At 36.6% G+C, this 16,835-nt stretch overlaps 1 protein-coding gene across 2 annotated transcripts in view; it reads right to left on the reverse strand.

Annotated features, from left to right (window-relative positions):
- The window catches only part of ADAM9 (ADAM metallopeptidase domain 9), a 101,824-nt gene that overhangs the window by 82,842 nt on the left and 2,147 nt on the right, over nt 1-16,835 (reverse strand). Inside the window, exons 2-5 of one of the 2 annotated variants that reach the window (XM_029226436.1) lie at nt 16,709-16,766; nt 9,243-9,291; nt 8,623-8,720; nt 6,010-6,068 (exon numbers count right to left, since the gene is read on the reverse strand). In XM_029226436.1, the coding sequence (XP_029082269.1) occupies nt 6,010-6,068; nt 8,623-8,720; nt 9,243-9,291; nt 16,709-16,766 (264 nt within the window). The remainder of the gene's footprint in view (nt 1-6,009; nt 6,069-8,622; nt 8,721-9,242; nt 9,292-16,708; nt 16,767-16,835) is intronic. The other variant, XM_029226435.1, reaches the window with a different exon arrangement.

Raw genomic sequence — 16,835 nt, forward strand, 5'->3', positions numbered from 1 at the left:
AAACGTTTAACAAGGACTTAGAAGAACTAAAGAGCAAACAAACAATGATGAGCAACACAATAAATGAAATTTAAAATTCTCTGCAAGGAATCAATAGCAGAATAACTGAGGCAGAAGAACGGATAAGTGACCTGGAAGATAATATAGTGGAAATAACTGCCACAGAGCAAAATAAAGAAAAAAGAATGAAAAGAATTGAGGAGAGTCTCAGAGGCCTCTGAGATGACATTAAAGGCACCAACATTCGAATTATACGGGTCCCAGAAGAAAAAGAGAAAAAGAAAGGGACTGAGAAAATATTTGAAGAGATTATAGTTGAAAACTTCCCTAATATGGGAAAGGAAATAGTTAATCAAGTCCAGGAAGCACAGAGAGTCCCATACAGGATAAATCCAAGGAGAAATACACCAAGACACATATTAATCAAACTGTCAAAAATTAAGTACAAAGAAAACATATTAAAAGCAGCAAGGGAAAAGCAACAAATAACATACAAGGGAATCCCCATAAGGTAAACAGCTGATCTTTAGCAGAAACTCTGCAAGCCAGAAGGGAGGGGCAGGACATACTTAAAGTGATGAAAGGGAAAAACCTACAACCAAGATTGCTCTACGCAGCAAGGATCTCATTCAGATTCAACAGGCAAATTAAAACCTTTACAGACAAGCAAAATCTAAGAGTATTCAGCACCACCAAAGTAACTTTACAACAAATGCTAAAGGAACTTTTCTAGGCAGGAAACACAAGAGAAGGAAAAGACCTATCAAAACAAACCCAAAACAATTAAGAAAATGATAATAGGAACATACATATTGATAATTACCTTAAATGTAAATGGATTAAATGCTCCAACCAAAAGACATACACTGGCTTAATGGATACAAAAACAAGACCCATACACATGCTGTCTACAAGAGACCCACTTCATACGTAGGGACACATACAGACTGAAAGTTAGGGGATGGAAAAAGATATTCCATGAAAATGGAAATCAAAAGAAAGCTGGAGTAGCAATTCTCATATCAGACAAAATAGACTTTAAAATAAAGACTATTACAAGAGACAAAGAAGGACACTACATAATGATCAAGGGATCAATCCAAGAAGAAGATATAACAATTGTTAATATTTATGCACCCAGCATAGGAGCACCTCAATACATAAGGCAAATGCTAATGGCCATAAAAGAGGAAATCAACAGTAACACAATAATAGTAGGGGACTTTAACACCCCACTTTCACCAATGGACAGATTATCCAAAATGAAAATAAATTAAGGAAACACAAACTTTAAATGACACATTAAACAAGATGGACTTACTTGATATTTATAGGACATTCCATCCAGAAAAAACAGAATACACTTTCTTCTCAAGTGCTCATGGAACATTCTCCAGGATAAATCATATCTTGGGTCACAAATCAACCCTTGGTAAATTTAAGAAAATTGAAATCATATCAAGTATCTTTTGCAAGCACAATGCTATGAGACTAGATATCAATTACAGGAAAAAAATCTGTAAAAAAATACCAAACACATGGAGGCTAAACAATACACTACTAAATAACCAAAAGATCACTGAAGAAATCAAAGAGGAAATCAACAAATACGTAGACACAAATGACAATGAAAACACGATGACCCAAAACCTATGGGATGCAGCAAAAGCAGTTCTAAGAGGGAAGTTTATGGCAATACAATCCTACCTCAAGAAACAAGAAAAATCTCAAATAAACAACCTAACCATACACCTAAAACAATCAGAGAAAGAAGAACAAAAAAAATCCCTAAGTTAGCAGAAGGGAAGAAATCATAAAGATCGGATGAGAAATAAATGAAAAAGCAATGAAGGAAATGATAGCAAAGATCAATAAAACTCAAAGCTGGTTCTTTGAGAAGATAAACAAAATTGATAAATCACTAGACACACTCACCAAGAAAAAAAGGGAGAAGACTCAAATCAATAGAATTAGAAATAAAAAAGGAGAAGTAACAACAGACACTGCAGAAATACAAAGGATCATGAGAGATTACTGCAAGCAACTATATGCCAATAAAGTGGACAACCTGGAAAAAATGGACAAATTCTTAGAAAAGCACAACCTTCTGAGACTGAACCAGGAAGAAACAGAAAATATAAACAGAACAATCACAAGCACTGAAATTGAAACTGTGATTAGAAATTTTCCAACAAACAAAAGCCCAGGACCAGATGGCTCCACAGGCGAATTCTATCAAATATTTAGAGAAGAGCTAACACCTATCCTTCTCAAACTCTTCCAAAATATACCAGAGGGAGGAACACTCCCCAACTCATTCTACGAGGCCACCATCACCCTGATACCAAAACTAGACAAAGAAAGAAAGAAAGAAAGAAAGAAAACTACAGGCCAATATCACTGAGGAACATAGATGCAAAAATCCTCAACAAAATACTAACAAACAGAATCCAACAGAAAAAAAATCATACACCATGATCAAGTGGGGTTTATCCCAGGAACACAAGGATACTTCAATATACGCAAATCAATCAATGTGACAAACCATATGAACAAATTGAAGGAGAAAAACCATATGATCATCTCAATAGATGCAGAAAAACCTTTCAACAAAATTGAACACCTATTTATGATAAAAACCCTCCAGAAGGTAGGCATAGAGGGAACTTACCTCAATATAATAAAGGCCATATATGACAAACCCACAGCCAACATCGTTCTCAATGGTGAAAAATTGAAACCATTTCCTCTAAGAACAGGGACAAGACAAGGTTGTCCACTCTCACCACCGTTATTCAACACAGTTTTGGAAGTTTTAGCCACAGCAATCAGAGACGAAAAAGAAATAAAAGGAATCCAAGGTGGAAAAGAAGAAGTAAAGCTATCACTGTTTGCAGACAACATGATACTATACAAAGAGAATCCTAAAGATGCTACCAGAAAACTACTAGAGTTAATCAATGAATTTGGTAAAGTAGCAGGATACAAAATTGCTGCACAGAAATATCTTGCATTCCTATACACTAATGATGAAAAATCTGAAAGAGAAATTAAAGAAACACTCCCATTTACCACTGCAACAAAAAGAATAATAAACCTAGGAATAAACCTACCTAAGGAGACAAAAGACCAGTATGCAGAAAACTTTATAAGACACTGATGAAAGAAATTAAAGACGATACCAACAGATGGAGAGATATACCATGTTCTTCGATTGGAAGAATCAACATTGTGAAAATGACTCTACTACCCAAAGCAATCTACAGATTCAATGCAATCCCTATCAAACTACCAATGGCATTTTTTCCAGAACTAGAACTAAAAATTTCACAATTTGTATGGAAACACAAAAGACCCCGAATAGCCAAAGCAATCTTGAGAAAGAAAAGCAGAGCTGGAGGAATCAGGCTCCCTGACTTCAGACTATACTACAAAGCTACAGTACTCAAGACAGTATGGTACTGGCACAAAAACAGAAATATAGATTAATGGAACAGGAAAGAAAGCCCAGAGATAAACCCACGCCCATATGGTCACCTTATTTTTGATAAAGGAAGCAAGAATATACAATGGAGAGAAGACAGCCTCTTCAATAAGTGGTGCTGGGTAAAATGGACAGCTACATGTAAAAGAATGAAATTAAAACACTTCTTAACACCATACACAAAAATAAATTCAAAATGGATTAAACACCTAAATGTAAGGCCGGACACTATAAAACTCTTAGAGGAAAACATAGGCAGAACACTCTATGACATAAATCACAGCAAGATCCTTTTTGACCCACCTTCTACAGAAATGGAAATAAAAACAAAAATAAACAAATGGGACCAAATGAAACTTAAAATCTTTTGCACAGCAAAGGAAACCATAAACAAGACGAAAAGACAACCCTCAGAATGGGAGAAAATATTTGCAAATGAAGCAACTGACAAAGGATTAATCTCCAAAATTTACAAGCAGGTCATGCAGCTCAATCAAAAAAACAAACAACCTGGGCTTCCCTGGTGGCGCAGTGGTTGAGAGATCACCTGCCGATGCAGGGGACAAGCTTTTGTGCCCCGGTCCGGGAAGATCCCACATGCCGCAGAGCAGCTGGGCCCGTGAGCCATGGCCGCTGAGCCTGCGCGTCCAGAGTCTATCCTCCCCAACAGGAGAGGCCACAACAGTGAGAGGCCCGCTTACCACAAAAAAACAAACAAACAAACAAACAACTCAATCTAAAAATGGGCAGAAGACCTAAATAGACATTTCTCCAAAGAAGATATACAGAATGCCAACAAACACATGAAAGAATGCTCAACATCACTAATCATTAGAGAAATGCAAATCAATACTACAATGAGGTATCACCTCACACCAGTCAGAATGGCCATCACCAAAAAATCTACAAACAATAAATGCTGGAGAGGGTGTGGAGAAAAGGGAACCCTCTTGCACTGTTGGTGGGAATGTAAATTGATAGAGCCACTATGGAGAACAGTATGGAAGTTCCTTAAAAAAAACTAAAAATAGAACTACCATTCGACCCAGCAATCTCACTACTGGGCATATACCCTGAGAAAACCATAATTCAAAAAGAGTCATGTACCACAATGTTCATTGCAGCTCTATTTACAATAGCCAGGACGTGGAAGCAACCTAAGTGTCCATCGACAGATGAATGGATAAAGAAGATGTGGCACATATATACAAGGGAATAGTACTCAGCCATAAAAAGAAACGAAATTGAGTTATTTGTAGTGAGGTGAATGGACCTAGAGTCTATCATACAGAGTGAAGTTAAGTCAGAAAGCGAAAAACAAATACCGTATGCTAATACGTATATATATGGAATCTAAAAAAGAAAAAAAATGGTTCTGATGAACCTAGGGGCAGGACAGGAATAAAGACACAGACGTAGAGAACGGACTTGAGGACACGGGGTGTGGGAAGGGTAAGCTGAGACGAAGTGTGAGAGTGGCATGGACTTATATATACTACCAAATGTAAAACAGATAGCTAGTGGGAAGCAGCTGCATAGCACAGGGAGTTCAGCTCGGTGCTTTGTGGCCACCTAGAGGGGTGGGATAGGGATGGTGGGAGGGACACACAAGAGGGAGGGTTTATGGGGATATATGTATACATATAGCTGATTCACTTTGTTATACAGCAAAAACTAACACAACATTGTAAAGCAATTACACTCCAACAAAGATGTTACAAAAAAAAAGAAAAGAGAAACAGAGCATAGGAATGCAGACCAGACATCGCACATGTATATACATCACTAGCCTTACTGAGGTGGGATCAGGTAAAAACATGACAAAAGAGATTAAAAAGGGGGGTGAGAAACCACTGCTATGGACTGAATGTTTTGTCCCCCTCCCAAAATCCTTATGTTGAAGCCCTAACCCCCAGAGTGGCTGTATTTGGAGATGTGGCCACCTAAGGAAGTTATGGTTAAATGAGGTCATAAGGCGGACCCCTGAGCCAACAGGATTAGCGTCCTCACAAGAAGAGAAGCCAGAGAGCTCGCTCATCCATCTACCCCGCTTCCTGTGCACACAGGCCAAGGAGAGGTCATGCGAGCACTGGCCAGAAGGTGGCCATCTGCAACCCAAGAAGAGAGCCCTCACCAGACACTAACCCTGCTGGCACCTTGATCTTGGACTTCCAGTCCTGTGAGAAAATACATGTCTGTTGTTTACATCTGTAGTACTTTGCTGTGGCAGCTCTAGCAGACTGATAAAACTACTAAAGACTTCTTTACCCCCTGCTCAGCTGTTTCTTGGGCGGATCATGATTTTAAAGTTTTCTTAAATACAACTTTCTCTTCCTTTAATTTAGATTAATTTTCCTTTGCTCTAATGTCAATGGAAATGCAAAATAGTATGGCTTTTTCCATACATCTGCTCTTATTATTCTCACCTTTTTATCAATCTACTAAGCAATATCTAACTAGAAAAGATACCCATATAGCACTGAAAAAAAAATTACTGAAAAGCCAAAGTAAATTAAATTTCTTACTTATTCCTTTCCAAGTGAATAATATGCTCTTTTCCTTCAGCTTGAATGACATAAGATACCTAAATGCACAAAGGAGAAAAGAACAATAAAACACTATCTTCTAAATAACTTTTCAACAACAGAAATTCCATCCTGAATGAAAATAACTTGGTACTGACTAGAACTATTTTATGAAAGAACCTTAAATATACTCGTAAATCATAAAAATATACTCTGATCATCCCTACCTTTCTTTAATAAACTACTGTGGAAAATGACCTGCATGTTTATCTAAACTCTTCTTAAATTCATTTATAATTGAGCTATAACTTAAGGGATTATTTTTACTAAGTCCATCCCTGTATTACCTATAGTATAAAGTAGTTCTTCCTTTCGTTTTAAATGAAATGAACCTCTTAGTTTCAAAAGATATTCCCTCATTCTGGTTAGATGAAATTAATAGCCTTTTATGATTTTATATCTTCACATGGCTCAACACATTTCATCGCTTCTAAACAGACTTTCCCCCCTCACGTGAACATCTTTGAAATCCGGATACATCGTACAGAGGCAGAGCAGTCTAACTGGTAGCACTCTGTTCCTTTCTTAATTAGTGGTACATTAAATAACAGTGTGATGAGGCAACTTACACTTACACATCCTCAGCTTGTGGGATCCTCTTCTCTACCTCAAACGCTAAAATAACTTGCCCAGTGACTCACTGTTTCATTAGCAAGAAGCACTTTAATGTGATCTCTAGAACCAGGGGATTCAACTTTGCCATAAAAAAAGACAGTCATGGAGGGACTCAACAAATAATAATAGTATCAGGAGTGTCCTCTTATTCTCCCTACTGTTTCTGGACTCTAAGTGAATGTTTTGCCAAGAAACAGCAGGATCTCCTTTCCTAGGGCACTTCAACATCTGACTTCTAAGGCCAAGACTGAGATCCAGGTCCTGGGGTTCTGCTTCCACATCCTGTGTGGGGACCTCGGGACTCTGCCATCTACCTCTTTCTCCACTGAGGCATCAAAAATACCAAGCTCCTTCCAACGCCACAGTTTCGGAGTGTGCGTTTCTATCCTTTCTGCTCTTGGACAAACATAGGACGTAAAAACATCACTGTCATCTCCTCTGAGAAGAATTCTGAGAATCTGAGAATCGTTTTGTGATATTACATTCTTCCCCCAAACAGCTGCCTGGGTTGCTCATTCCCTTCCTTCTGGTCTTTGCTCTGCTCCAGGGTTACCTTCTTAGTAAAGTCTTCCCGGGCTGTCCTATTAAAAAACACAAACTGTCCTACCCCCTCATCCCCACCCCCAATTCCAACATTCCCAACCCCCTCCCTGCTTTAATTTTCCCCATAGCACTTCTTACCATCTTAAGTAATCTCTATTATTAATCTATATTGCTTATTTGTCTCCTCCTCTCCTACCACGAGAATGGAAGCTCCACAGGGGCATGGAGTTTGTTTTGTTCACTGCCATATCCCCAGTGCTTAAACAGTGCTTCCATGTCTTCCCCAAATATTTATCAGGGTGCATGCAGGACATTGACTACAATCCCAAGTATCTATGTGTGCAGTGTTGATAAAGGTCATCAGAGACACAATAAAGTAGAAAACATCATCCCTGTGCTGCTAAGTGAAGAAAAGGGGAAAAATAACAATGAAAACATAAATTAATTCTACTCTAAAGGCAAAACAAAAATCAAAGAGTAGAATGTCCAGTTCAAAACAAGGAAAAATTATAAACTGTTCCACTGGAAGGAGATCTTAGAGTCATTTATTCCTTACTTATAAAGAAGTAAATGAAGACGAATGATCTACCCAATTCGTGGTAGCACCCAGAGGGAGGGCTAAAGCTAAAAGCTCCTGACGCTAACTCCAATGTTCTCTTCACTATGCCTAGTCCCTAAACAATGGACAAGCTGCCTTATCGTTAGAAATATATCAGCAATTCAGAGGTAATAAGCTAAACTCTCTATCCTTCATCACCTGTTACTGTTAAACTATAATAAAGTTAAATTATACTTCTATAAAGTTGAAGGGTTTGCAAAGTCAGTTGATATCCAAATATATTATTTCTGAGCTTTACAGTAAGAGAAAAATAGTATAAAAATTAATTTTTGTGCATTGGTTACCCTGTTAGCATATTATGTTTCTTCTGATATGGAGATAAAACTCACTTTTGAGCAAACATTCCCAGATATGAAATACATGCATATAACACACTACTATTCTCCAGTGTCAGTAAAGATACAGCATGTAGTACTCTACCTGTCACACACTGAGAGAGAGGTGAATTCTTATTCTTATAACAAGACCACTGTAACCATCACCAGTCAGGTAAGGGTCAGAAATCTATGTAACCAGCATGCTACCCTGGTCATAGAATTTTACTTAACTGACTATTTCATCCTCTTATGTTTCAAGTTGATTATTTTGTCTTTAAAAAAAAAAAAAAAGCTACTAAGGATCAGTATGTCACTTTACTAGAATAATGTCCAATGGACACCAGTGCCGTAATCACTGGCTGACATTACTCACTGAACCAATCACTCCTGAAAATAACACCCCTGTCTTAAAAAAAAGTGAAATTTAAATACATATATATTTCTCAAGAGATAACTTACCTGCTCTGAGTAGGGCCTAGGGGCTTCTCTTCTTTCTCTAGTTAATCTCCAAGGAGTTATTATTTCATAAGAAGAGAGATGGGAGGTCTGTTGAAAGCCTACAGAAAAGGGAATAACAAACATTATATAACAACTGAACCTGAAAAACTACATGTCCTAAAATACAATGGAAATCAAAAGCTGAATGTTCAATTCATAGAAAAATCATCTGATGTTCCCACACTAAAATATATATAGTTTTATACAAAGTTTTATAGGAAAATAGCAATATACTAGATAAGCATGAGGGGGAAGAAATGTATTTCTTAAAAAAGGATGTCAGCCTTTATCCAAACAGTATATACACAGCAATCATTTTCAAACAATTTTTAGCTATAAACCCTAATCCCTTGTCTTAAAAGAAATCTTAAGGCATAAACACAAGGAAAAAACTGCTCCGGTGGGGAAATGGAGGGAAGGCATCTAGAACCTGGCACCGTTTACTACTGTCTCTTTTCCCACCCTCACCCAACATGAATGATACCCTGAGATGGTACGGGGATACTTACGATACGGCCAAGGACAATAAGAGGGAAAAGTTACTTTTAATGCCTGATGGATTAACTCTAATAAATACATACCTAACAATGTAGCAATTATCTCCAATGAAATTACTGCCACTAATCTGTCCTAAAAAGTTGAATAGATAAAATGTATTAAAAATAAAGTACTCAGAACCATCATGCAAGACTTCCTCCCAATTCCAATCCTGTATAGCTCATTACACAGTGGAGTCACGTCTGAGTGGGGCCTGGGTTCTAAACTCATCACTTGAGAGGGGAGAGGGATAAACTAGGAGTGTGGGATTCACTGATACACACCACTATATGTAAAACAGATAAACAACAGGGACCTACTGAAAAGAACCTGAAAAAGAATGAATATATGTATATGTATAACTGAATCACTTTGCTGTACACCTGAAACTAACACAACATTGTAGATCAACTATAATCCAATAGAATTAAAAAAAAAAAAAACCAAGGACCTACCATATAGCACAGGAAACTATATTCAATATCTTATAATAATCTATACTGGAAAATAATCTTAAAACATATATATATATATATATATATATATATATATAAAAAACTGAATCACTTTGCTGTACACTTGAAACCAATACAATATTGTAAATCAACTATACCTCAATGAAAAAAAATAAGTAAATCTACCTTAAAAAATTTAAATGAAAATAAATAAGTAAATAAAACAATGAGCAGAAAGCCGTGTTGATTCATTGCATTGAAGCAGTCAAGCAGGATTTATGTATAAATACAAAGTTTTATTGTTAGGTTTCCATTTTGTATTTTTGAAATTATCAAAGGTATTAAATAATCATATATTATTTTAAAAATAAGATAACTAGAAAAAAAGTAAAGTCATCACTTAAGCAAAATTTGGGTATAATTAAAATGGCCCATTCAAATCCCTTGGGAAGGCACACCCCATGTTGGCATCTGATACAGTCTCTCAATACATCCAACACATCTCTTCTTCCTCCAGCATAACTGCCAATGATGGCATGTCAGTTTGTTCAGAGAACTTGACGAAGTAGATGGTCACCATCTAAGGACCACGGATGAAAAACCTCTATCTCTATATATCTCCATATAACAAAACCACATTTGTTATGAGGAGGCTTGAGAATGGCATACACAAACAGAAACACTGAGGGAAGAACAGATTCACGGCTTCTACTCAGCGGGGATCAATACAGGAAATAAATTCCTTAAGTAGAATTTCTTGAACAAATAAATGCCATGAAAAGGAGGAAGAGGGGACCATTATAAATTAAAAGAGCCATATAACCAAATGCAGTATCTGGACCTATCTGGATCCTAATTAAAATAAATCAACAGAAAAAAAAAAATTCTGAGACAACCAGGGAAATTTTATAGATATGTGATCTGTATAGATATGTGATGATCTTGAGGAATTAGTATTAATTTTTTAAAGTGTAATAAGCATATTGTGGGTAATGTTTTCTTTAAAAGTCCTTATGTCATAGAGATTCATTCTGAATATTCAAGGGCAACATGATATGACATCCAGGATTTGCATCAAAATAATCCAGTGTGCCTTTGAGGGATGAGATATATATGAAACTATATTAAAACTGGGTAATGGGTACAGAGGAGTTCATTACTCTTCTCTCTACTGTTTTGTATGTTTAAAATTTTCAATAGTAAAATAATTATTTTTTAAGTAGTTATCTATAGGGAGTGGGATGAGAGGAGAGACTTTTCACTTTATAAGCTCTGTATTATTTATAGTGTCTATGAAACATTACAATTATAACATATATCATATATATGAGACTATAAGATGTGTCATAACAAACATGTAAGTATCATAAGTAAATGTACCAAACTTGTTTAAAGCAGCTACCACGATGGAATAGAACCAGGGAGTAATGAGATAAGGACTCAGACTTTATTTCCTGTACTCATGCATGTCCGTATTGTTTGAATTTGTTTTTATAATGAGTATTTTGAAACCCCAAACTACCACTGAAATTAAAAGGGGGAAAAAGGAGTGTTTCTTCAATTAAAAAAGAAAAGCACAAACTATTTAAAGTACTGATTATCTACTATCTCAACACCTCCTGTCTTCCCATCAGCCTCATTAACCTCGCATCCAGACTATGATACCTTCTCACTCCCGCTCTCTCCTCTCCTTTGGATCCAAGTTCATTCACTCCTTAATTGCCTTATGCCTCTCAGATTTCTCAAATGCAGATTAAAATGAAGCATCTTCACCTAACCTTCCACAAGCTAACACTGTACATAAAAATGTCTATAACCTTGTCTAGTTTGGAATTTTTAAAGACACAATGTAAACAGGAAAATATAAATTAAATCTCATTCAGTACAACATGTCATACTAACACTCTGCAAACTCTTTACCCATCAACCCCTTAAATCTTATTAGGCATAACATACCATCTAAATGGGGCTTCACGTCATTACATAAAAATACCAGAAATAGACTCCAATACTCACAAAAGCAACCAGGGGCTGGCTGATCTAAGGCATACTTACAACATACTATGATAAAATATCCTTCAAATATTTGGAGTTGCCAAATGGGAGCCGTGTCAAAAGAAATCTGTGGCCTTGATAGAAGCAGGCTTCAAATCACTAAGTAGAAATATCCTTCATCCTAAATTAACTGAGGTACAGGACTATTTCCTCACCCAAGATAAGCCTTTCAAGGACCTTTAGTTTTCTCAAATTCCTAAAAACACAAATTTCAATATTATCCTTAATATTTTTCTTTTAGATCATGGTAATTTGTTCAACTACTAAGACAGTCACTCTAGAAGTAATGGCAGGAACAGATGGCAGGAATAAATGCTTTCAGTGAGTTACAGAGGAGAAGCTCTGTGTGATAAAAAAAGTCAATCATCCTGTGCATTTATATGCAACTTCCTATGATTCTATAATTATTTCAAAATAAAAGATTTCTTAAGTAAATCCTTACAGGCAGGGATTAAAATGTTAATAGGCTCAGGCAACTCTTGTACTAGAAGCTAAACAATATGCAACTAAACTGAAATCTTTTCATCACAACTCAGAAGCAAACATCACAGAGAAAAAGAAATGCCTCAGAAAAGACAACTAAAAATGAGCAGACACATATTTAAAGAGCTCTCATTTTGAAACATGTTAAGTGACTTTATAAGGTCACATAGCTAGTTTCAGGTCAGGACTGAAGCTATGGATCTTTTACCAAGATTGTTAGAGAAGAATGAAAGTCCAATAAAGGAATATAAGACACATTCTATCCTTTCTCCCATTTTAATGCACAATTCTTGTTTTGAAAAAAAAATTAAAATGAATCTTTTATTTTTTAAAGGCTTTCAAAATTATACCGCCCCAAAATAACTTCTATTTACATATAAGAGCTGTTATTCTGATACTGACTTCTTGGTTTTAAAATCCAAGGATCCACTTTCTGAATGCCATAGGAGTTCCAAAACATCATAAGAAATGCACATATTTTGGTTATGTCATTGAAAAACAATATACACTGGTTGTATGAAACCCCTTCTTCCTGTATTTTTTCAACATTCCTTCATCCCTAGTCCTGGCTTATTTTTATTCTTTTTCCCGTTCATACCTTGCATAGATTTTCCCCAAATTCCTTTTATTTTTTGTTTTTAATTCCAAATAGTAGCACTTTCTCATGGGAATCTAAAGATCAAGTTTCCCATGTCACTATAAAGGACGTGCATCAACATTATTTGTGCTATAAAGCTTCAGCCTCAGCACTATTGACATTTGAGGCCAGAAAATTCTTTGCTGTGGGTGTTTTTCTGTGCAATGTAGGATAGTTAGGAGCATCCCTGACCTCTACCCACCACTGGCCAGAAGCACCACCAGTGTGACAACTAAAACTATCTTCCAGATGCCTTCTGGGGGCAAAATCACCCCCCCTGAAAACCACTGGTATAGAGTTCACAATGAAAACTAAAATCTTAATACAATCAGCTCCATGGAAAATACAAACTATTTTATCAGAATTTGACAGAATTTGATGCACACCATCAAAAGTCACATTACTAGAAAATATGGGCTGGAGATAAAAGTAAGAGTTGAGGGCTTCCCTGGTGGTGCAGTGGTTAAGAATCCGCCTGCCAATGCAGGAGACATGGGTTCCAGCCCTGGTCCGGGAAGATCCCACACACCACGGAGCACCTAAGCCCGCGTGCCACAACTTCTGAGCCTGAGCTCTAGAGCCTGCGAGCCACAACTACCAAGCCCGCGCACCACAACTACTGAAGCCCACGCACGTAGAGCCCGTGCTCCACAAGAGAAGCCACCGCAATGAGAAGCCTGCGCACCGCAATGAAGAGTAGCTCCCGCTCGCCACAACTAGAGAAAGCCCGTGCACAGCAACGAAGACCCAACACAGCCAAAAATAAATAAATAAAATAATAAATAAATGTATTAAAAAATAAGAGTTGAAACATGAAACTTAAAGTGCCTTAAATTTAGTAAAAGAAAGAAAAAGGTGTTAGTTGCACTTCTTTCTTCCTTTAACTCCTTAGATATTTTTACGTACTGTGTTTTGGAGGAAGCCTAAATACATGTTTTGTAATAGCATCTGAGAAACTGAGTCCCCCTAAAAATGAGTCCCCTTACTTAGTTTATGATTAATCTCTTTATTCAAAACTTTACCCCCTTTCTTGCCCTCTCTGACCTCAATCCTGTGCTAACTGAACACTAATCAACCAGAGTTAGATGACTGAGATTGCTATCGTTGATAACATCATTATGTGCCTAAAACTGCTATTGTAGATACTATCATTCACGTACAAACTCAGGTTGCTTCTCCAGGGCAAGATGCCCTCATAGACCCCCAGCCATGGACCACCTGGTCAGAGAATGTAAACCAGAGGCATTCTGACTCCCAAAACCAGGATTAAGAAATGTCAGAAGATAATGATTAATCCCAGCATCTTTGTTCTTCCCCTTTAAACAAAACAAAACAAAACACTTCACTCAAAAAGCCAAGCTGGAGTGGATCTGAGACTTATCTTCCACTCTCTTGCTTGGCGCCCTGCAACATACCCTTACTTTGCTGCAAACACCCGCTGTCAGAGTTTGGCTTTCTGTGCCCTGGACACAGAAGCCCTTCCTCGGTTACAACTGTAGACGGATATAAGTTAAAAGAATTCTACCTAATTGCAAAGCAAACAAATGTAAACCCTCAGCCAAGGGCTTTTCTCCTTTCCTTCCCACCTATTGTGTAAACAAAGAACCACGCTTAAGTACTTTCACTATAGAAAATAAACCTGGGTTTCACATACAAGATGAAGAAGATAATTCTGTTGTCTGAGTTATTTCTTGAAGAGAAATTGCAATTAGATCCACAAATTGCTGTATTTTGGGCCATATCTTTCCATTCCATTCACAAGGTCAGTGCCCAGTAAACATATATTATATATTAATAGCTATCTTCAAACATAATTATAATTTCCACTGTTACGTCCTACATTCTGACATTTTTTGCGTTATAATTTGTTTTTACATTTACTCAGTTTTACATTTAAAAAGAAATAGGGCTTTTGCTATTGTTTGTTTGTAAGTGGCCCTTTGGGAAAAACACTCACCATTTATAAGATTTAATGCCCTAAAGAATTTAAATTCCTCTACCAAGGAATTTAAGTTTCTTGAGACCAAGGATGGTACCTTACCCATCCCCTATTTCCTGCACTGGTACAGTAGATATTCAACAAATGTATTGAGTAAATGACCTCTTTTGATCTTTACAGCTATACATACATAGATCTCATAATTGCAAATTATCCTGTACAACCTAAAATAAGCTTTATTTTTTATGATTAGCATCTTTCATATCAATTTTCCACAAATCCTCACGGCCCACAATTTGTCACGTTAATGCAATGCCACATTTCACTGTATTACTCTGCCATTGACTGCTTACCCTCCCCTCGGAAGCAGCCAATGTGCCAATGGATGTGCAACAGGCTCTCCCAGGCTCTCCTTGTATGAGAGTTCTTAGGGGCTACTAAAGGAAGGGGTAGGGGGAACCTTCCAAAAATGAGTTAAGCCATAAAAAAATCTCATTAAAAGGAAAATGTGTCAAAGGGAAAGAAGCATTTCCCATGTATGGGAATGGGTTTTATCCTACAGTATGACAAATGTTTGGCAGTGACATCATTTTTACTTATTATAAGCTGAAATACTCTAATTCTTACGTTAAAATCAACATAAACCGATATGAAAACAACTGCATATTTAATAACTGACCAAAGTATTTATAAGTGAACTTCTCAGGTTCCCTAACTCATTCTTGAAGGGTGTGATTCAAGCAGTACCCGACACATGATCACTTTGGGGAAAACGATTTGAAATAACACTTTCACAAAATGAAAAATAAACTACAATAATATATGAACAAGACTATACAATTCAAAGCGCAATTCAATTTAATTGGGTCCATGTTGGCCCCATTCAAAGGCAGGGTGGTTGGGAGGTTAGTTACTGAGATACCTAGAGGACCAGATTTACTTATGCGGCAGTCCCATAGTTCTGACAGAAAGGTGGCATAACTCCAAGACTCTGCTATATACTAGGCATCAAAGAAAAAAAAAGAAATATCATGAGGCTATCTATGTCATATATTTGAGCTTGTGGCTATTCCAAGAAAATGCTTCCGGTTACTTAAAGCTTGCATCTTTGGGGGTATTCTACCATAAACTAGGATTTAAAAAAAAAAAAATATATATATATATATATATATATATATACACACACACACACACACACATATAAAGTCAACTTTGGTAAGGTAAAAATTATTTATTTATTTATTTAAATTTGGCCTCGCCACTCAGCTTATAGGATCTTAGTTCCCCCACCAGAGATCGAACCTGCACCCCCGGCCGTGAAAGCACGGAATCCTAACCACTGGACCACCAAGGAATTCCCGGTAAGGTAAAATTTAAAATGTGTTTGGAAAACTGTCTTGGAACCCAGCCACTTGTTCTGTGCATATTTTAATTATAAATGTTTTATTTTTTTACATAAAAGTGAAACTCAAATTATCTTTATATTTAAAAGACTACATTCTCCTATTCGGCACAAACATACCAAATCCAAATAATTCACAGGCACCTAAAAACAAAATTAGTACAGACCTAAGTTCTTACCATGTAGTTCATCTTATGATTCACCATGAGTAAGTCTTAAATCTCATTTCTTCTAGAATTCTAGTCTTGAAAAAAAAAAAAAATTCTAGGTCTGCACATCATAATCACTATCTTAAAAGAAGAAATCAGATGAGGTTTCATACCTGCCTGATTCCCTTTGTTATTGTTCACAATGATACAAAGTTACCTTTGTCGGCCCCAGTTTAAAAAAATATATAACGTTTACTGTGTCAGCTTTTGAGAATTTATACTACATTTCCTCATCGACACAATGTTATAAATGGTAAAAAAAAAAAAAAAAAAAGATCCTACAAAACCTATTTAACTCCTAATGTAACCAGATGTGTAGGTGGTACTTACTGAGTACGCAAATTCCTCTTTCATTAGCAGAAAAGGTTTCAGTGCTGCTTTAAACATCCTGTATTGCAAAAATTCCGTCAGCTGATTTTGGAAGAACATTCCCGTAGGGAAACATGAGTTGACTCAC

This window comes from Monodon monoceros, unplaced genomic scaffold (assembly GCF_005190385.1).
Source record: "Monodon monoceros isolate NGI ecotype Baffin Bay Population unplaced genomic scaffold, NGI_Narwhal_1 Super_Scaffold_17, whole genome shotgun sequence".
NCBI classification, from domain to species: Eukaryota; Metazoa; Chordata; class Mammalia; order Artiodactyla; family Monodontidae; genus Monodon; species Monodon monoceros.